This window comes from Rhinichthys klamathensis, unplaced genomic scaffold (genome assembly GCF_029890125.1).
Source record: "Rhinichthys klamathensis goyatoka isolate OS25496 unplaced genomic scaffold, OSU_Roscu_1.1 h1tg000387l_1, whole genome shotgun sequence".
NCBI lineage: Eukaryota > Metazoa > Chordata > Actinopteri > Cypriniformes > Leuciscidae > Rhinichthys > Rhinichthys klamathensis.
The window spans coordinates 506,155-528,615 of NW_026606891.1; the positions used below are offsets into that span (position 1 = coordinate 506,155).

Genomic DNA, 22,461 nt, shown 5'->3' on the forward strand with positions numbered 1-22,461 from the left:
CCTGTAGCTTTGCATAATAAAGTTCCTTCCTTTTCTCATGCACATCTATACCAGTCGGTCTCAACTGGTGGGTTACGGCCCAAAAAATGGTAGTAGGTTTGTTCTGTTGCAAACAGCAGAGGAAAAACAATGCTACATGTTGGCGCTGTGGTCTAGCAGGTAGTAAAAAAAGAGAGAAATTTATATATAACATAAATTTATATAACATTTAAGGACCATAACACAACAAACCGACGGTCGTCTGTCGACCAGCGTCGGTCCGTCAGTGAGCATCTGTCGGGAATGAAGAAAGTAATCGGCATGATTGATTTTCAAAATGGTTACCAAGCGCTGCTTTGTTTACGGTTTGTATATTTTCAGTCCTAGTTTTGGTTTCGCTTTTTAAATGACGAATATAGACTTTTGATCATTTTGATACCTTAAACGCAGGCCTAAAACGCACATTAGTTGGAAGTCGGCTGTAGTCTTTGCGGTGTTTAAGCACAGCTTTGTGGCCCAGACAACACAATCGGCTTTCATCGCCGCTAGTTCTTTGACATTGGCTTGGTGTGTCACGGCCTTTAAGGATAAGTTCACAGATTTTCAACCAGCTTTGAATTGTTACAAAGTCCATAGTATATGTAAATGAACAATATATGCTCTTTCTCTGTGTTACCTGCACCCAGACATTTTTTAGCAAAGGTCTGCCAGATGACGCTAAACGCATCATTTTGCATCATCCACGTTACAGTAGATAACTGTAATAGACAGACTACAATAGACTGTAACCCCGCGCTCTTTTTGCTAACTGTTTTTCAAATACTATGTATTCGGACATACTACTCTGTTGGCGTACTGTTTTTCACATACTATATATAGTAGGGAAGTATGCAATTTATAGTAGGGAAGTATATATATAATTTTAATGAATGCTGTTCAGCATAAATACCTGATTTCATGTGTTGTGTTGTTTAACTTTGACCATCTAGGTGTGGGCTGTAAACTCAGCAGGTCGCGCTGGAAGCCCCTGGGTTCAAGGTCACACAGGTCCAGCTCCTCCAGAGGGGATGAGCCCGCTTAAGTTCCTGCACATCCACGCCACCTCAGCTGTGGTGGACATCAGCCCACCCAACAAGCCAAACGGCATTGTCAGCCTCTACAGAGTCTTCACACAAAACAAGGACTCGTACCAGCTGGTACATAATATACAGTATACATATTCTTATACATATATAAACAACTAAGAATGTATATTAATAGAGTTTTAACTCTTTCATATCTGTGTGTGTAGCTGTCTGAGGGGACTTCCCAACAGCAGACTCTCCATGGTCTTAGGCCCTTTACGGTGTATTCTGTCGGCGTGGAAGCCTGCACCTGTTTCCTGTGCTGCAGCCGAGGCCCCTTGAGTGAGCTCCGCACCCAGGCCTCTGCCCCGGCCCAACAGTCCCCGCCACATACAGTCGCCCTCACCTCCCGCTCAGCTCGGGTAGAGTGGGACAAGCCTCTTCAACCCAATGGCATTATTGAGAGGTGCAGATCTCACAGTTTTTATTTATTTTATTTTTTTGCATGATAATATCATCACTGATTCTGAATCAGTGATAAAAGTCTATATTAATAGTTAAAGCCGAGGTATGTGATTTCTACCATGTTCAAATATTTTGTCAAGTATTCAAAACATGAAAACGTTGTTTTCTTTGTTTGAGCAGTTTGACATAGCAACACAACAACCAATGATGGCATGAGTTTGAGGTGGGACTATATACGGTAGTTTTTCTGTCCTATGGCAGAACGAGGAAGTGTTTAAAAAGCGAATTACTCTTGCAATTCCATGTGATGCCACTAACAGTATAGAAATTACCCACTTCACTGTGAAGAGAAGAAAATGAAGACAATTTCAGTCATCACAACATCTGAATGACATAGTTGTGGCTGATATGTGTTTCTCATGCTCACCGAGACAATTTTACAAAATAGTAATATTGTGAACTAGTATTGAAATGTAAAATAATAGTTATCTATTTTTATGTATTTTAAAATGGAATTCATTCCTCTCATGGCAAAGCTGAATTTTCAGCAGGCATTACTCCAGTCACTCTAATCTTTCAGAAAACATTCTCTAATTTGCTGATTTACTGCTTAAGAAACATTTATTACTATAATTGTAGAAAACAGTTGTGCTGTTAAATATTTCTCTGGAAACTTTTTTCAGGTTTCCTTGATATTCAAAAGCACAGCATTTATTTAAAGTACTGTAGTAATATTTTGTAACATTATAAATGTACAGTATTTACTGAATTTAATCTGTCCTTGCTGAATAAAACTATTAATTTCTTAAAAAATCGTGCTGACCCCAAACTTTGGAATGGAAGTGTATTAAGGTAGTACTAAAGCATAAATATTTGTCCCCCATTCACTTCCATCTCTGTAGCTGCGAGCTCCACATGCGATCATCCTGTCCTCAGCCTCCGCAGCCGGTACCTGTACCTTGTGCCATTGGCCCGGTGGAAATCAAGTTCTTTGGGATGGGGCAAAGCTTCAACATCACTGGCTTACTGCCCTATGCCAACTATGAGCTGTGTGTGGTGTCTTACAATAACATGGGCAGCACTGTGTCTGACTGGGTCTCCATCACCACACTCAAAGAACGTAAGGACTCGCTCCTGTTTGGGACTCCATGTAATGTATGGCTCTGATTACTTGTTGCTAACGGCAATTACACATGCACTCCCAGTCATTCCTTGGCTTTTACCATCGGAAATTCTTGAAAAATGATTTCTACCCTTTATGGCACATTAATCAAACCCCTCTCTGGTTTCTTTGTAGCTCCTCAGTATAAGGAGCCGTTTGTGGTGCAGAGTAACCTTACCAATGTGTTTTTGGACTGGAGTGGCTCTTTCTCTCTGAACGGGCCTCTGGGAGAATACAGTCTAACCGAGAACAACCTGCGCATCTACAGCGGCTTCCACAGCTCACTGCACATCCCACGCACTTCTGATAAAAGTATGACAACTATGGTTCTACTATGACCTCGGGCTGGGTCTGATTATTTGGCCCATAGGCGAGCCAGACTTTTTTCTGTCTTACTAGTGTCCCCTCTCTCATCATCTCTCCTGTCTCTTTTCACTTCAGCCTTTGCATTTCAAGTTACCTGCACCACTGACAGCGGCAGCGCCAGCTCTCCTGTCATCAAATACAATACGGCCACTGGTATAGGTATGTTTACTCAGGCCTGGCAGGTGAAAGTGATTGGAAAAAGCGAACAATGTCTCCATTCTGTCTGAGCCGAGCTGTTCCTGTGCCAGTATCAGTGTTGCAAACTCATAGTGCTCATTGAAGCTCTGCTCACTAAATTGGTTTTGCCGTGTAAATAAATGGTAAAAACTTTTTAGGAATTGAAATATAATAAAAAGTCGTACTGGATGTGGTTTCACATCATTTGCCGCAAATATGCAATTTATAATTAGACAATTATTTATATAATTATAATGTATTTTAATGACAATGCAAAAGGTTGCAAGGTAATACGAAAGTACTGGCAGACGTTGTGTTAATCTATATCTCAATTTACTTAATAATAAAATTAAACACTAAAACAAGTGTGTTAAAAAAAGTTATTTTAAATGAATAAAATGATTTCCTCTTTTATTCAGTATTATTGAGAGTAAGCTGTGGAATAGCTGCTGTTTTTACTAATCTAAGCATCTCACTTGTTGCCCACAGATGCAGTGGAGTCCAGTTCTGGAGGTAAAACAGGTTTGTATGGGGCTGAATACAAGTTCTATAACGAGTTATGGTTCATCATTCTTATGGCGTTCCTGGGTCTGCTGCTGCTGGCTCTGATAATGGGCCTGGTGCTGAGAAGAGCCCTGAGCAAGCCTCCCTTCATCAGAGAGAGACCTCCAATAGTGCCCCTACAGAGGAGAAGCACCAAGTATCCGCCTAATGACTCCTATTTGGTGAGAGACTGAAAAAAAGCTAATGTAACATTCTAAAAAGTGTAATAATTTTATTAAGGAGTATGTTAAACTATATAGAAGTGGAATTATTTTTCATATTCAATTGTACTTGCACAAATGTTTACACTCACAGCTGCAACATGCATTTCCTTCAGATGTCCAGAAGAGGGAGTGCTAACTCTTCTATTCCCACTGCTACTGTATGGCGATAGAGACAATGACGGGGCAATGTCATAGTCATGGACGCTATAACTATGTTCAGATTAGCATACTACTCTTACTAGGGTCAATAAGATTTTTTTAAAGAAATTAATACTTTTATTCAGCAAGGACGTTTTAAAGGGACAGTAAAGACATTTATACTGTTACAAAAGAGATCTATTTTAATGAATGCTGTTCTTTTGAAGAATCCTGGAAAAATGCATCACGTTTTCCACCAAAAAAATCGTTTTCAATATTCTATCTATATTCCTAATGATAAGATTTTTATTTAGTTCGTTTTATTTCGTTTTTTGAGCTCCAAATCTGAATAATAGAATTATTTCTGAAGGAACATATGACACTGAAGACTGAAGTAATAAAATGCTGAAAATTCAGCTTTACCATCACAGAAATACATTACATTTTCAAATATATGAACAAAGAAAACATTTATTTTAAATTGTAATAATATTTCACATTATTGCTGTTTTTACTGTATTTTAAACAAACAAATTGAGCCGTGACGTGAGGAGCGTAAGAGACTTCTTTGAAACACATTTAAAAATCTTACCGACCCGAAAGTTTGAACAGTAGTGTATATGTGTATATAGTATACATACTGCATTAAATATCCATATTTTCCTATGCGCAGTGTATGCTGGGTATTCCCACAATGCAATGCATTTGACTTGACCATGCATTCTTGCTTGACTCATTATTTGACTGCTCGTCTTACACAAACATTGAGTTGACATGCGAAATTCACCCATATTTACACCTGGAAGCTGAATTAAGCATACAATCTGATGAGGTCATGTGACCAAAATCATGTTTGTCCTTACATGAATGCTGTTTCACATACTATTTAAAAAAAAATTCAATAAGCAGCCAGCTAGTGTTCAATTCAGAACATGAAAACTGCCTCAATGACTAGTGGGAAAGAGCCGAGCGTGTGAACTAAACATACTGTATACTCCTATATGCACTCCCAACCTTTAAACTGTGGGCTTTCTCTTTGAATCTGCTGTCTGTTTTTGATCTGCTCCAGAGCCCTTCCTCTGAACTCTGCTCTAATCATGCTTCTACTGCTCTGCTTCAGCCCGATGCACCGATGGTAAGCGCACTCCTCTCTCTCTCCCCTTCCCAGTTTGACAATATACCGGACTCCACCTGCAGTATAACACTAAAGCGTTTTGCCATGCACACTGAGGTACAAATATTCAGGAATAGATTATCACCATGGCCTGCTGCATTGGCATGTTTTGCCCTTTTCTTCATTAGTGGTACTTGCTAAGGAAACTCACTATTACTCTTTCTTATACTAATTACAAATACCTAAGTATTTATACTACAGACATGAATGTCTTTTGTGGCATTTGCACTTTTGCATGAACAAGCACTCATGTCCTTTTTTGTATTAAAAGTCTCTTTTCATGTGTGATTCTATTTCATTCAATTTCCATTATGTTTTGGATTTTATTTTGCAGTTGACTGGCATTGCATGCAGAATGTGTGTAGTTGGGTTGTTATGAACCTCTTGTTTGTGACTCGCTGCTGCATGTGATTGAGAGACTGAAAGTGCAGTGATGTGGGTGTTTATGCTTTATATTGATATATCAGGGTTTGTCTGACACGAAGATCGGAGGCACCAGCAACCTCAGCTATCAGGCCAGCATGTCTGTGCTGCGCGTTCCCAGCCAGAGCCAGCTGAGCCATGCCTATTCCCAGAATTCCTTGCATCGGAGTGTTAGTCAGCTGATCGACACTCAAGATAAGAAATCATGGGACGCTGACCTGCACGGCACTGACAGCGGAATGGTGAGATAGTAGCGTCTCATAAGGGATGACGTGGAAAGATTTTGTATCACCTTTACAAGAAAAAACTTTTTTTTTTAAATGTCAATGCTAATGGGCTGACGGTACACTACCCTGCTTTATTTACACATAAATACTACATTTATATGATATTATTGATTTGAGAGCAAATTATAAATATGCACACTACCGTTCAAACATTTTCTTTTTAAAGGGATAGTTCAGCCAAAAATGAGAGATTAGCCCATGATTTACTCAACCTCATACATCCTAGGTGTATCTTGGGGGGAAAAACATATCACGATTTCCACAAAAATATTAAGCAGCACAACAGTTTTTAACATTGATAATGAGAAATGCTTATTTAGCAGCAAATCAGCTAATTAGATTGATTTCTGAAGGATCATGTGACTGAAGACTGGAGTAATGATGCTGAAAATAAGCTTTGCATCACATTACATTTTAAAATATAGTCAAAACATTTTAAACTTATAAAACTCTTATTTTAAACTAATAATATTTCATAATGTTACTGTTTTTACTGTATTTGTATCAAAGAAATGCAACCTTGGTGGACAAGAGATTTCTTTCAAAATCATTTAAAAAATCATACTGACTTGAACGGTAATGTAGGAAATTGGTTGTTAAAGACAACGCTCAATTATACAGTACAGTAGACATTTTACAAAAATATCTAGTAACATATAACAGAAGAATGCCACAACTGATCAGAATCAAGTATTCCAGACATAGTATAGTGACAATGTATCATGTAAAAAGTCCAATTCTAGCAAACAACATTGCATTTACGTGTAAACATGTCTGACCTGTGCTTTCTTACAAACAGGTTTATTTAGCCCTAATCATTTTGCCTGGATAAGGATTTGTCCTAGCTGATGATGACTTATCTTTTTGCAGTATGTGGGTGATGAGGAGTTTGGGGAGACTATTAAAAGCTACAGCTCAGTGAAGAAGGAGCAAACCATGTTTACAGACACTCACTTGTAAAGCCTTCACACGGAGAACGTCCTTGGGAATAGAATTCTTCTCCAATTTATTCTGCAGATGAGTGAATTTCACATTTACAACAATAAAATAAGGCAGTGATGGTATATTGGTTTGTCCATGATAAAAAATAGTGGAATGTAACAGGAAAATATCTGTTTTTCATAATGCTGGAATTCTTTTGTCAGAGATGTGTTAGTGTATGTGCATATTGACTACCTCTGACTTCATTGCTTCCATATTAATCATAGAATGACTTATTTACGTTACTACGTGCTTATATTCCTTTTATTTTGTTTAAAAGAAAGTCTTTTTGAATATCGTATTTTCAGGGTTTCACACACTCACAAGCCTTGATTTTTCCTCATAGACCCAGGGGCTGGAGTCACGAGAAAATTCTTAAGATAAATTCTAAGAAGTTCGTAAGAATGTTCCTAAGTGCAATTCAATCAATGAATCTTAAAAATAATCTTAAGGAAAAAGATAAGAACATTCTTCAAAACTCTTTTTTTTTTAAGTTAGAAAATAAGAACAAAATAGCAGTTTAGAAGAATTTTGTTCTTATGAATGTTTTATGAATCTGGCCCCAGAAGCGTAATGCCCATTCAAACTTGGTTGTTGTTTTTTTAAGCTAAGTGGATTTTAAATAGAATTTTCCAAAAGTTTTTTTTTTATCTTTTATAACTATCTTGCGGTATTGTTGGAGGTATAAAATCCATTACAGTGACATTTTAAAATCCAGTCGAGCTTCAACTTCTGCAGATCATTTGCAAAACTGAAAATTGGTATTATTTACCCCTCGTCATGTCGCCCAAAACTCTTATGACTTTTTCCAATGGGACATTAAAAAAATTATTAAAATGATTCTTAATACCTAACCCCTGATTTCACACGTGTACATGTGATTATCGGTTATAGATAATCTTTGCTGTAAAATGTGCTTAGCATTGATGCAGAGAGGAAGCAAACTGTTCTTAAAATAGCACTGTAGTATTATAGCTTTAAATGGAGTCTTATGACTGGCTGTGTAGCTATGAAATATTACCGCAATCATAAAGTATTAATGAACTGAGTCTCCAAATTATTCATGCCAACATAGAGAGGAAGTCCATTTCTTCTGTCTCTACAGACACATGAATGAGGAAGATAATCAATCCAGTAGACATATCCTAGGCCTAGACTATCTGTATTAACTCTTTCCCTTCCAGAAAAAAAAAAAAAAAAAAGTTACCAGCCACCGCCAGCATTTTTAATTTTCACAAAACTTTCATGGCCCCTAGAATATTTTGTTTTATAAATATCTGAAAATGATATATATCAAAAGAAAATACAGAGCTTTTGGTTTTAAACAAAACAAACAAGCAACATTTTGAACTGAACAGAAAGCTGAGAAAATTGCGGGACGGGGGGATTTCAAAGACTACAACATGCTAAAGCAATGCTTTTGTCGCTTGTTTCTGCTTCTTTTTGCCTGTGTTTTGATACGGAACTTCTGTACTCTTTCAGAAGATGCGTAATAGCGCCCCCTATCGTATAACAGTGAAAACAAGGAAAGCTGGAAAAGTCTGTCACTGGCGGGGAAAGAGTTAATGGAAATGACAGCTAACGTGGTGTTGTGCCTGCTAGACTGAGCAGTGTGTACGCAACTGTGATGATGCCAATGGACAAAGTGTCTTAAATGTCAAGTTAAACTGCAAAAATTGTCATCAATGTCACATGTGGATGTTTTTCATAGGTTGTTTTAAACCTGTCAAGTGTGAATATATTTATACACGTTATTATTATTTCACATAGATATTAGTCAAATTAAAATGGCACTATCCTAAAAAAACATATTTTTACATGTATTTTTTTTAAAAGATGGTCAGTATTATTTATTGTTGCAATAATTTATTTTTATTTTTTTGTAAAACAGCTTACGCTAAGTTTAATCAGAGGTTTGTGTGCTTATTGTGTCTTGTACGATGGAACAAGTGCTCCTATATATGGACAATCGTTGATCTAGAAAGTTGTGAAATGTAAAAATGTTGTGCTTGTAATGTTGATGTTTCCATACTTATAAAAAAAAGCAAAGAGTCAGTTCTATTTGGTTACTTTATTGTGCCACTGGAGCTGAGTACCAATCTGCAGTGCATGTACTGTACCATTTTCACATATTTTGTTCCATATTTCATGTAGCATGAGCTGTAATTTCCTCTTTAAGCCACACCATGATCTGCGCAGCAGGTAAGATAAAACAGTCTTGATATGATAAAACATAAAGCAGTCTTCTTGTTAGATATAACATACCTAATCTGCATATTGAAATGAAGAGGACTCATCTTGCCTGGGGATGAAATCATACAGTATCCAGGCTGAAAACATAAATCAGGTTGTGACTATTTCTGAATGCAAGCATAAAGTATCATACTTTTGTCAATATAATATTCCCCATCACTGAAAATTAGAGAGCCAATAAATGACATGGGGGATCTTTTTAGAAATGTTCAATGAAAAAAATAAGACTAGATTGCTTAAATGTATGCATATCTGGTTTTGTTATCAAAAAAAGATAATACACCAGCAAACCAGTTTTTTTTTTTTTATCCTTAAAAAGGATTTTATAGATTTATGAGCAACATAATTTTAGGCCTTGACAGGTTAAACATGCAGATTTTCCAAGGGGTAATTATTTTCATTCATTTTTCTAGCTTCATGCTCTTGTCCAAAGAACTTTCTGCTTTTCTTTTACTCATTATTAAATTTCAGGCTATGTGGCCTAATGTCAACTAAATGTTTACACATATTGCATAGCATTAATGAATCTCATCATTCCCATCATAGTAAGTACATACTTTGTTAAAGGCTTCTATTTATACAATTTAAATAATAATCTCCCTTGCAACATATAACTATATTAATAGCCTATATTGGATATGTATCACTGATATACTGTATATTTCTCTCTGGTAGGATATATATCCTGTACACAAAGTGTAATGACTGGGGAAAAGTGACCATGCTCATCAGTTTACAATGCAAAATAAGATCCAATATCCAATATGTCAAATATAAATAATCCATTACCATGTATTCTTATTAACAGAAGTCGAAATGCAAATGATAAAATTATACTTTGTAATGACATTATTCACAACATGTTGATTAATTTAGACATTAGACGTTTGCATTTTAAATACAGAGAAAATCCATTAGTACAAATATTTTTCATTTTGAATTGTGCATTACCTTAAACATGCTTTTTCCTTTTTCTCTCTTGTCTTGATAAGTGTCTTATTCTGTGAGCTGAATTGTAAATTTGGCTTCACTTAAACAAGTTGCATAATGGGATAATCCTACTAACCCAACCCCTCACGTCAGGAAAAAAGCGAACTCTGTTTTGATTTCTCGCGGCATCTTAATTAACAAAAGGCACTGAATAAATCCCAAAAATAGATCGAGCAAGAAAAAAATCTCCTGCAGATGCATGCTGAAAGTTCACAGAGAGCAAACCGTTTGAACGGCAGCAGCAGTGGAGTCTAACCTGCACTTCAAACCTGATCATTAGTTGAAGTTCACCTTTTCAATCCTTTCATTATAAAGGGATGTAAAGACAGACAATAAAGTGCATCATAGTGTTTTGAAGGTACCGTTAGTGGACAGTAGCATTTTTAATAAAGCAACAATTTATAAGAGAATAGCAAGCCATTAAAGCAATAGTCTGCCTGCATGTACTTCTTCAACCCATGTATAAAGGAGCGGAGTATCCAAACTGATCATTTCCATACCATGATAGCAAATGAGGACCTCGGATGTCAACACAGATTATCAAGACAAGGCTTTCAATTGTAACTTCAACTTTATTCTGTTCCTCAGACAGACCTCTGACTATAAAGTATTAGCCGAATGGACCACTTTTGTTTTTATATTGTTACATTCTCTGATCTTTTTGGAGTTTGAGAAGCCCTGCTCACCATCCAAGTTCATTGTATGGAATAGAGCAGCCCAGACATTGTGATAAACTTATCGTTTGTTGACCCATGAAAGAAATGGGTTTTAAATGATACGTGGGTGAATTTAGTTTAAATTTTCAAAAACAAGATAAATCTAACACTAGAAATCTATAAACTACAATCGAACACATTGCTCGTTTAGATTTTGCAGTGAAAGTGCAGGCGTACAAAGCAGGGGCCTTAATTATAAAACGTGCGTATGCACAGATTTCATCTTAGTGCGTACGCTAAAATCCACGCTAGGGTTCATATTTATAAACAGTGCTTAGCGCCACATCAGGTTCTAAGCAGGGATGCACTTTACCTTGAGGCAGAGAGCAATTCTTGCTTCACTCTCAAGTAAAGGATTTGGACTGGTGTTCTTGTTAATGACAATAGGGGGCGTTTACAAGGCGGAGATCTGAAACCATTCAGGTGCGCACAATTTCAAGATCGTTTGCAATGTATAGATTTCAGATCTGGAGGAGTCTTTTCTCGAAATCACACATTTGAGAAATGATCTTAGGCCAAATGTAGGATGGTTTCTATGCAAGATTTTATAATTGAGGCCCCATAACTCTTAATTAGTTGAATAAAATCGATTGAGTCTGTTTTTGTTAATTTGCTCCAGTGAACTTTAGGCAAATGTATCTAATTTTTAAGCTTGTAAAAAGCAAAATCAAATCTAAACTAGTTAACAAGACACATGAAGAAAAGCCAAGCGGCCATTTCTGTGGAGGATTTTCCCTTTAGTTCTGTACACAGTGAGGTTTTTTTAGCTGTCAGCTGCCATCCTGCCAAACCTTCTGATCAACATTCACATCTACATCCTGAAACGCTTCTCTTCTGGAATCATCGATTCAACTACCTTGAGATTATTGTATTTGGTATGACAAATCTGAGTAAAGCATCACTCACATGCAGCGTCAGGGCCCTTGCGATGGCGTGGGGATGTGGCCACTTTCGTTGGCGAGGGTGAGGCGGTGCTGGACGAGTCGCTGCCCCCTCCATCAGCTGCTGTGGGTAGGGGGCTCAGCTGTGGAACCGGAGGTGCCTTTTTCCTACTTAGAAAATTCGCTTCAAATGTCCCTTTCCTCCTCCCCACCTCCGCTCTGCAGTCCGCAGCCCCCTCCTCCATCAAATGAACTCTTCGTCGCTGGTCTCCAGGGCTGTCTGGGGGTTTGCGTGCGGCTGAAGACGGGGTTTCGGAAGCTCTAGACCCCCAAAGATCCACGGTAGAGTTTCTTTTGTCTGCGTCCTCAGTGCTGTTCTCCCCCGCAGACTGGCGTATCTCGTCCTCGGTGGATCCGCACTGTCCATGGTTCTCCAGCAGGGCTTTGGTGAGGTTTAAGCCGTGGAAGTCTCTGTAGCTGTGGAAGCTCTCTGTGCGTCGAGCACGGGCCAGCAAGGGGCTCTCTCGGTACGGCCGCAGGGCTCCGTAGGTGGCTGTCTCAAAGATGGGCTCCTGAGCCTGCAGCTGGAGACTGTAAAAATGACAAAATACTGTATTGCTAATATTGTATTTTAACGTAAGAGTTGCTGCAGAATGTGTCTGGCTTCCAGTGTCATCCAGTTATTTGTAGCTATATAAAACAGCTTGTTATGCTGCTTGATATTGCAAACTGGTATTTCTTACTATATTATTTTAACATATTGTTATAATCATAAACTCAGTGGTTTGCAGCACAAATAGTTTTACCACTTACTGCACTTTCTTATGCCTCTAATTATTTACCTATAGAGCAGCTAATGAATCGGAAGTATTGCACATTCACAGAAAATAGCTTACTTCCGTGTTGCGAAATAAAGTGGATATGATGACAAAGTTAATCTCTAGATTCATTAAGAACATTAAAGGAATTGCTCACCCAAAAAATGTAATGAATGTCATTATTTATTTACATTATTCACTTACGATATTACTTAAAATGTATATTTTTGTAGATCTTTTCCATACGACAGTTTATAATGACCACGTCTGTCTTCGAAAAGGGCAAAAAGGAGTAAAAAAGTAGCATATGCATAATATGCAGTATATTCTTAGTCATCTGAGAGCTTTCAGTGAGGAAAGGACTGAAATATAGGATGATCTTGTGTGACTGCCATAAACATTTGTCAATTTTTTTAAACCTGTGCTTTTAAATTAAAAACAAATGATTGAATTGCTATTAAAGCCACATTACTCTTGAAGTCTCATATTATTGAAGATTACCTTATGTGATCAAATTTAACAAAATAAATGTATGTGGTATCCAAAATTTTGATTTATGAGTGAAAAACACCCAAAACTTGGTCCCTTCACATAAAGAAGACTAGGAATACAGCGGCAGTCATTTAGTTGTATGGCTCTTTTAACAGCTGTGGTCACTATGGAGTAACTCTTTTTTTTTAAGACCTGTTCACGTCAAATCCAAATCAAATAAAAATGAAAATATAAAACGTAAACTTTTTTGGTACCAAAGCTATACACACATGCTGAATTTTATCGTTGTTTGAGCTTGAATATCGTAATGACAGCAACATTAGAAATTTCATCTAGCCCCCAAATACTAAATAATGAAGGAGTTAAATCTTGTGGTGCAGTTTTATTCCAATAATTCCGACTTTGGACTCTAGTACCTGGAGCAGGACTCTCGCAGCCGGCTGTGCTGCAGCACTGAGGGGGCGGGGCTAATGTTGGGCGTGGCACAGCGAGATGTGCTCAAATCACATTGGTCAAGCAGCTTCAGCAGCTCCTCCTCAGTTGGACCTCCCACCTCTGCAAACAGGAAACATCCATTTTAAACTTAATCCAATAGGCTTTTTATATGTACCTTTTTTCCAGTACAGTAATAATCAGACCTGGCTCACGCCTAGCCTTATCATCAAGGCTCTTGTTGACTGTGTCCATGGCGGTGGTGAGATCCCACATCTGAATGCTCCCGTTTGCATGGCCAGTGAAGAGGTAATGGCGTGGCCTGGAGCCCATGCGGCTCGATCCCTCACACTCCCGCACTGTAAAACAAGTGATTGTAGTGCCATCTACAGACTGCACCTCACAGATCCTGAAAGACAGATAGAAAAACATCAATACAAAATTAATTTATTCATTCATTTACTATTTTTATATTATATCAATTAGTGCTGGGTAACCCTTTACAAAACGGTTCTATTTGTTAAAGTGCCCCAATTATGGATTTTTGAAAATGACCTTTCATGTAGTGTGTAACATACAGTAGCTCTAAGTCAGTGGTTCTCAAAGTGTGGGGCGTGCCCAAGGTTACTGCGGGGCGGGGCGGGGGGTGGAGGAGGGGTCTTCTGAAGATGTGCTTTTCTATGTCCAATGGGCGAATCACAAGCCACCAGATTTTTTTAAAGTTTTAAAGGGGGGCGCGACCAAAGTAGTTTGAGAACCACTGCTCTAAGTGAATGAAAACATCCTGCAAAGTTTTAAATCTGAAAGTGCACCGTATTTAAAGTTATTTGTCTTCCAAAAGTAAGAGTCGACTCTGAGTCAATGAAATAAATAGTTTTTCAAACGAGTCATAAGCCGTTTCGTTGTGACGTCAAGATGAAACATTAGCATATTGCCCGCCCACTTATTGCTAGCACAGACACCAGGGAAAACTTGAAAATCGATGTCATTGTTCGTTACTGTGTTTAGTTTACGGTGTAGGAAGCCTCAGTACAAGCAGAGCTGACATTGTTTTGGCAATAGGCGTTTTTGTTTTCGGGACGTGCGCTGTACGCGGTAGACCAATCACAACAGACTGAGGTGTCTGGCCAATCAGAGCAGAGTAGCTTGCGGAAAGGAGGGATTTAGAGAGATTGATTCATCTGACGAGTCGTTTGAGAATCATTGAAATTGTGGTGATGTGCAAATGTATATTATGAGAAAATGAAACAGTTTTTTGACCTTTGATGCATGTACACTAATGTTGTTAGGAAACTCCAAAACAACATTAGGAAACTTTAAAATAGCATAATAAGGGCACTTAAAGATAAACTACTGTAACAATGAAATACATGTGTGTATATTAGAATATTCTTTTTTTTCCCAAGTGTTATTTATGTCATATTGTATGATATACTTCTTAGCTAAGATTTGTATCATAATTGACAGCAGTGACTGGCCATGTTAAATCAAATGCCACGTCGGCGATATTGAAGTATTTTTAATAGTACACTCATAATTCTAAATAATGAGATAGTTATTTTGCATATCATGTGTATTTCAACACAAAAACTTGCCGCAACCTACTGGTGGTTTTAGTTTCATATTTAGAGTATAATTAAAACATTTTATTCACATTCATGCCTTCATGCCCATAATGATATGGTCACATTATAACCTTAAAAGTTAACGTGTAGTTAATTCAGTTTTCTATCAAAATATTTATTTCTAAAGCTACTTTTTGTAATATCTATTCAATGCTTTTCTTATCACACAATAATGACTTTTAATGATCTTTAATGAACTTCTCAGCCATATTTAGCAAGGATGCATTAAGTTGATCAAAAGTGACAGTGAAGAAATTTATAATGCTATAAATCATTTCTATTTCTAAATAAATCTGAAAAGAAAGAAAAATGTATCATAGCTTCCACCAAAATATTAAGCTGCACAACTGCTATATATATATTTTTTTTTACAGTCTATGATTTCAACATGTACCTCTTCCCCGTAGAGGACAGACGAACAAAGAGTTTGTTGGTAATGGGAATGACTTTCTGAATGAACACCTGTTGGTCGTCTCGCTCTCCAAATGGACCTGAATAGAAACAGCACATGATTAGAACAGCAGTTCAGCTCACAGGACAATGGAGGAAAATAGCAGCTTCTCAGTTCTTCTTGTACCTTCACTTCCTGATATGGTGGAAATCTACAATCAAATCTCTCACCGATGTCATTGCCGGAGGAATAGCTGCTGTGGCTCTCTGTCTCCTCCAGTGAGATGATTTTAAAGGAGGCCAGTGGAGTAGATCCTGGCTGAGTGGAGATCATTCCCCTGAACCGAGTCACCGTCCACGTGCGTACATGATTATTGTCAGCGCACACTTCAACAAAACAAGGCCAAAATTATAGATCACCATCATTTTTCATTATATTGTCCAGTGTCTGTGTAGTTTGTACCTGAAACTAAGTGTTTTTCAGAGAGCATGATCTTAGTGACGGGGCTGCGGTGGACAGTGAAGGTCTGGAAGAGCTGTGGACCAGATCCAACGGTCTCTGGATGCTGAACGATGACACGCACGGCCCCTGAGCTGGTTCCGTAAGCTATCTCAATCCAGTTCCCACTCACACCTGCAAAAACACAGTGAGATCAGTGACTGATCAGACTCACCACCACTTCATTGAGTAATTAACCATCACTGGACGCACTGGTTTTAGGAGTCAGGTAGACACTGAGGGCTGTGATGGCATCATTTGACGGGTCGTGGTACAGCTCTGTCACCAACAAATCATTATCCTTCATTCTCAGCGGAAACTTCTGCATGTCTGAGAGTGGAGAGAATAAGGTTATTTAAGTCTTTCCTTTATGATCTTCTCATTTAACATATTTCATGTACATAAGAAGATATTTTAAAGAATGTTGGTTACCAGACAGTTGAAGGCACCCATTTTTTTCCTACTGTGGAAGTCAATGGCTACCGTCAACTGTTTGGTTACCAACATTCTTTAAAGTATCTTCTTTTGTGTTTAACAGAAGAAAGAAACTCATACAGGTTTGGAACAACTTGAGGGTAAGTAATGACACAATTTTGGGTGAACCATCCCTTTAAAATTTGACAAAACTTTATAAACTTCAAACACGTGGATCACAGAACTACATTTGGATGATGAATTGTATATGAGTTTGTGACCTATTTACTATGTGAAATTAATTAAACTGATGTCTTTATGCAATTTTAATTACATTTTCAACACTGATTCTGTTACTGCCCGTTTTACATCTCATTAATGACTCATGTCATATACAAATAAATTCACTGCAGTTGAGAGAAGATAAGCAGCTTACCAATATAGTAAATTGAGCCGTTATTACAGCCCAGCAAGAGAAAGGAGCCAGCGGTGTCACAGCTTGTGATGGGCACCACATCCTGCACCTGGACAAGTGATATATTGCAAACGACATAATCAAATATGAAACCTGATTGTTAATGAAAAAAAATTAAACTGGCATGACTGTTGTAGTATAAAATCTGAATTGCTTTACCTGCCAGTGCTGGGTGACGGCGTTCCACACTCCTACCTTTCCTGTGTGACTGGTGGCGACTAGCTGACTCCCAATGAAAAACAGAGAGTCAACGGGTACTCCGAGACTGAACACACCTTCACAAAGACAGAGAAACATTATCTCACAAAATCTGCACACATGAGTGACTCTGCATTTCATTTCTGTTCTGTCCTCCCACCTATTTCACTTCCGCTCCCTCCGTCCTGGATACTCCACAAAATAATGCTGCTCTCTGATGACGCTGCCACCATCTTGTCTTTATCTCCATGTGGGCCGCCCACAACTTTAGCATTAAGGGCCACCCGCTCAATGGCCCAGTCCAGGTAAGGGCTGGAAAACACCTGCTGCCAGCCTGATGATTCCTTTATCCTAAAAAACAATCACAGTCGACCTATGGTGAGTATAACCTTTATTATTTTATATTTCAAAGTCATGTGATATGTAGCTTTACCTGTAGCAGATGACAAAATGTGCATACGCAGCTACAATCCAGTTATGATGGCCAGCCACAATCAGCACCTTTCTAGGGTCCACTGGTGATCCTATTTCAACATAAAAATACAAAACAATAACCCAGTATGTTTAAACACCAGTAGGTCTAAATGTAGTACATTAAACTCAAATAAAACTACATTTGTCAGAATATTAAAACCTTCAGACTAAACTCAATCATGCTCACTGTCTTTTTTTTGTTTAAATGTATTTATGATTTATATAAGAATTAGCACATAAACCTTCACCATATTTCCAGTTCTGTGGCATTCAGTGGATACTGTAATACTGATAGTAAAATCTATTCATAATTTAAGAAATAAAGTTTCAAGCTTATGCATTAAAAAAAATATGATAATACAGTAACAAGCATTTTATGATGTTTTAACTGCTGGCTGTTGCCTATTATTAGTGGTGACTATAGTAAATTTCTTTTTGGACCATTTCAACAAATCATCTGCAATGATTTGTTCTGTTCTGTCAATTATTACACAAATTATCTGTGATGTGGATTCTATATGATTTTCAGTTTGCATTGTGATAAATAAATGCACCAAAATGCAATAAAATGGTTAAAAAGAAGGCCAGTCTGTTAACTTGCGCTTTCTCTCTTTCTCTCTCTCTCTTTCTCTCTCTCTCTCTCTCTCTCTCTCTCTCTCTCTCTCTCGACTTTGCTGGGCACAGAGGACATAAAAGCCCTTTTAAAATGACCTTACCCTGCCTACTGCACTACTGCGTGTAAGGGGAATACTGTCTTCATGGCACACCCACACCCCTCCTCTCTGTCTGCCTATACCAGAATGGAGCAGATGCTGTTCTCCAGTCTGTATTAAGACAGCTAATAGCCAATTATACAGCTATTTTACTGCTACACTATTAATACAGCTTTCAAATTCCACTAAAACCCGAGAATATCTGAGCTCATAAACAAGCTCTATCAAAGGTGATTATACAGTGATGATTACGATATATATATATGGTATTTTTGTATTTTATATAAACATAGCAGTTGTGCAGCTTAATATTTTGGTGGAAGCTGTGATAAAACATTTTTTTTAAACAAGAGAGGGGGGGGGCACTCTATCACACAGCACTCTTGCTCGATATTGCTAAACTACTGTTTATCATATGATATAAATATAAGACAAAACCCCATACATGTGCATGGGTATTTTAGTCTACTTTAGTACTTTATGTCTTTTTAACTATATTTTTTTATAAAAGTGTGGTTTATATATATACATACACACGCATGTGTTTTTTACTCAGCATCTTTAAACATCTTTAAACCATATTTGGTCCCTGAAAGGCTTGTACTCACCCAGTCTTTGCGGTCCATCTGCCCCAGAGGGTCCAGGGAGAGAGGACTGAGGGCAGGAACGGAGGTAACCCCCCTCTGCACCACTGGGGCCTGAACGCTCCTCTGGACCTGCAACAGCTGCAGCCTGACCACCAGCACTGCTCCTCGCAGGGAGAGCTGAAGGACGCAAATACCAGGCACATACTGATGTTAGAGTTATATTTGGCTGAGAGGAAGAAACGGTGACTGTTTTAGTCTCTTTCTTCTACAGATCTACTCTCGCCCTACCTGGTGGAGGGAGGTAGCCATGAAACAACACACTTCCACACGATGATCGCTCCAGTTCTTCACAAAGCAGTAAGCGGCGGACTAACCATATCAGTGACAAATAAAAACACAAGGCAAGAATTATACATAGATGCAACTGTCAAGTGATCATAAAAAATATGTTTTAACAGATATATCTAGTCCAGTTATGCCATACCTAATGGTGTAATACCATAAAACTCAGCTTCATGTCGCAGGATACTTATGTTAACCCCCCTATCAGAGAAAGCAGGAATATTACACACATAAAAAACTATGCAGATACTATATATTTCTGGGATATGAAATGGATAACAAATAGGCATATCATATCTCACCTCATGTCCAATTCTTTAGTTCGAAGGAAGTTTAAAATGGGTGCAAATGCTGTTGGGTCTCTATCAATAAATATCTTGTAGAAAAAAAATCTGATTCAGAGTTGGAAAACATTTCTAATTTTATTGCATCTGAAAAAACTTTTAAATGATTTTTATTATTCATTAAGTATTTTCTTGTTGTTATTGTTTTTTTTCTTAATTTTTATACACAATTACAGGTACAAATGGAACATAGGACTTTGGGTCAATCAAATAATTTTTATTGCTAATTAAATATTACATATTTCTACTCACGGCTCCAGTTTCATCCCGTAGCGTTGATATTCTCCCACTAAGTAAACTGGGCAGGAAAAACACATTTATACAAAGCTATGCAATGTCCATAGTATAATGACTACATTAGTTTAATTATCAACAAGAATGGGTAGAGCTTTAGCAAATTTGCATACAAAAAGGATATCAGGTGTGCTAATTCTGGGAGATCTATTAAAGGGTTTATATCATAACAAATCAAATTTTACCTTTAACTTTTCAGATTGATATATAACATAGCCTGTACAAACTTCAGAACTCAAAACTTTCTCCCAGTTCAAAAAAATAACAACAAGGCTGTGGTGCTGCTTCAAACATCTTATCTTACCTTGAGAAGAAGGAGTCAGGAATCCATGTCAGAGTCTGCCTTGATGTGCTAAATCTGAAAGCATGTAGATACGATTTATGATGCAATCACTTCTGATTTCTCTTTCACTTCATGAGCTTGAATGATCTAATATGCAGTTTACAGTTATTGTTTTAACAGTAAAACAAATAAAAATTAATAGGGGTCACCTAAAACGTGTAATTTATTTATTTATTTTTTGCAAAGTACAATTTAATATAGTATTAATAATTAAAGTAAACATTGAATTTTGGGGTAAATTGTGGCATCTTTTAAGTTTTTGTTTTGTTTGTTTGTTTCTTTTTTTGTTTCATTTTTTCTTTAATTATGATGATATTTTAGGGTTTTGGGATATATCACGATATAGTTTAGGATAGCATATGTAAAACGGGGGATGAAGGAACTGTATTGTCTTGGTCCCGTTATGTAACGTAATAATATTCATGGCCCTGTTCAAGACGTGTAGACTGAGTTCAAAATCATGTGCTTTGTAGTTTAAGACATGGTTGTTACCGTTACATATTAGCGCTCATCACATCAAAGTCAAAAGCCGCTGCACAGCATTTCATCTCAAATAAAACTGTTTTGACTCCGAGTTTATGTAAAGAAGTCATGACGTCAGCGTACCTCATTCCTCCGACATTCAGCTGGATGATGTCACCCATTCCAGATGTTGAACTGTTCCCAATTCCAGCCATCCTCTAATTCCGCACGGTTAGCGAGGAGGAATGCACGCGATCTGAATATCCAGTTTGTGCATCGATCCAGCTGGAGTCCTCAAGATTCTCTTTATTCTTCCTCACGACCCAGCGAAACCATAAATTATGCGTCACAAGAACGGCGTATGAGATGGAACTGTTCGTACACAGTGTTTTCCATATTCAGAGTTTTAATAGACAACTCAAAACATGGCCTTCAATTATCAAAGGCCCCTTTCTGTAGCCTATGGGACTTGGGATAGCTACGTGCAGTGTTGTGGGCGCCATAGAGCGATGCTAGAACGCTGTGGACTCATCAGAGCGTCAGCCAATCGGATAGCGTCATTCCTGACACAGGACGCAGACCCCGCCCAGTGTGTTTTGGAAGTGTATCTTGAGCATAGACCTTGAGGCTGGACTTCTCACATCTATAGTCTTAAAGGTGTACTCAATATTTTTTTATTGCTAATTACATTTTTAAATTAAATTAAATATTAAGTTTTTACAAATGAAAAAATGATAAGCACTTTTATTAAAACATCAATTAAAAAGACATTTACTCTAAAATGCACTCTTACACTCACGCCAGTATTCTAGATAAAACTGTTTTATTCTAAAGGCGGGTCGCCCCCTCGAGTGCCGCGATATTTCCAATACCAGCTGTTTCATGCAGGGCAGGCCACTAATAAATGTTTACTTAGTGATTTCAGCCAATGTTCAAAGCGCTTTAAGAAGCATAAACAACATGTCTGCCCCCCTGAGGCGACTCGCCCCATGTAAAATAGAACAGATTTGTTCAGGTTACCGGGATGACTGGTCTTCATGTGTTAAGGTCTTCACACTGGTCTTCACCTAATGTGAGTGAACATGAAACATTTTGCAGAAGTAGCCAATAAATTATTTCTTTATGGGTAGAATGTTTTTTTTTTTGAGGAACAAATTGATGTTATTGTAATGCACACTACAAATGAAGTATGCTACATAGTGTGCACTACAAACTTATGAATTACAAAAATCGAATGCTAAGTGTGTATTACAAAGCTTGTATGCACTACAAATAGTATGCACTGCAAAACTAGAATGCAACTATTAAAGGAGTCATAATGTAGTATTAACTTTGATACCCACGCTCTATTATAGTCATTTCATGCCCTTCTAAAAAAGAAAAATTGGAAAAAAATAAACACAGAGCTCGTTTGACCCTTATTTCTGAATGCATTATTGTCTCGCGAGATCTGATGAGAGGTTTTGGCCGTCGTGGACGGTCATTTTAATAATGCAAATGAGGGGCGCGTTGATTGGTGGCAGGAAGGAGGGGGCTTGACACCGCAGGTAACTTCAGCATATCATTCCAAAAAGAGATCATGGCGCAAGTTGTTAATGAACGCGACCTGGCCGCGACCTAAGGGATTCAACCGTAGGCTATATGTTTGAGCCAGACTCTGAACCAGAGCTGGAAACGGAAGAGGAACAACAGTCAATTGAAGGACGTCTACATCAACATGTCTCTGAATGGTAAAG

General features: G+C 37.8%; 2 protein-coding genes and 1 long non-coding RNA gene across 3 annotated transcripts in view; 2 read left to right on the forward strand and 1 right to left on the reverse strand.

Moving 5' to 3' along the window:
- Positions 1–7,321, forward strand: part of ush2a (Usher syndrome 2A (autosomal recessive, mild)) — a 236,098-nt gene extending 228,777 nt beyond the window's left edge. Inside the window, exons 65-73 of the mRNA XM_056234074.1 lie at positions 969–1,175; positions 1,271–1,509; positions 2,411–2,628; positions 2,806–2,982; positions 3,112–3,195; positions 3,703–3,938; positions 5,188–5,253; positions 5,760–5,957; positions 6,873–7,321. Coding sequence (XP_056090049.1) covers positions 969–1,175; positions 1,271–1,509; positions 2,411–2,628; positions 2,806–2,982; positions 3,112–3,195; positions 3,703–3,938; positions 5,188–5,253; positions 5,760–5,957; positions 6,873–6,962 — 1,515 coding nt within the window. The 3' untranslated portion in view covers positions 6,963–7,321. The remainder of the gene's footprint in view (positions 1–968; positions 1,176–1,270; positions 1,510–2,410; positions 2,629–2,805; positions 2,983–3,111; positions 3,196–3,702; positions 3,939–5,187; positions 5,254–5,759; positions 5,958–6,872) is intronic.
- Positions 7,322–11,608: 4,287 nt separating this feature from the next.
- kctd3 (potassium channel tetramerization domain containing 3) lies at positions 11,609–21,268 on the reverse strand. The gene is made up of 18 exons (XM_056234075.1): positions 20,870–21,268; positions 20,225–20,278; positions 19,879–19,924; positions 19,585–19,658; positions 19,425–19,483; positions 19,229–19,309; positions 18,962–19,117; positions 17,600–17,690; positions 17,327–17,517; positions 17,128–17,243; positions 16,930–17,017; positions 16,293–16,409; positions 16,044–16,214; positions 15,812–15,967; positions 15,585–15,681; positions 13,772–13,974; positions 13,550–13,688; positions 11,609–12,414 (listed from the first exon to the last, which is right to left on the reverse strand). The coding sequence occupies exons 1-18, from the start codon at positions 20,938–20,940 to the stop codon at positions 11,841–11,843; spliced, it is 2,484 nt and encodes an 827-aa protein (XP_056090050.1). The 5' UTR covers positions 20,941–21,268; the 3' UTR covers positions 11,609–11,840.
- On the forward strand, positions 17,094–19,062 carry LOC130069905 (uncharacterized). The gene is made up of 3 exons (XR_008803812.1): positions 17,094–17,222; positions 17,438–17,544; positions 18,950–19,062. It is a non-coding gene; the product is annotated as an uncharacterized LOC130069905 (long non-coding RNA).
- Positions 21,269–22,461: the final 1,193 nt, after the last annotated feature.

Excerpts from the sequence above, each read along its gene's own strand:
- kctd3 (XM_056234075.1), bottom strand. The coding sequence starts at position 20,940 with ATGGCTGGAATTGGGAACAGTTCAACATCTGGAATGGGTGACATCATC. Across the intron at positions 16,410-16,929 it reads CGGCTCAATTTACTATATTG|ACATGCAGAAGTTTCCGCTG; the intron begins GTAAGCTGCTTA and ends CTCCACTCTCAG. Across the intron at positions 16,215-16,292 it reads CTACCTGACTCCTAAAACCA|GTGTGAGTGGGAACTGGATT; the intron begins GTGCGTCCAGTG and ends GTGTTTTTGCAG.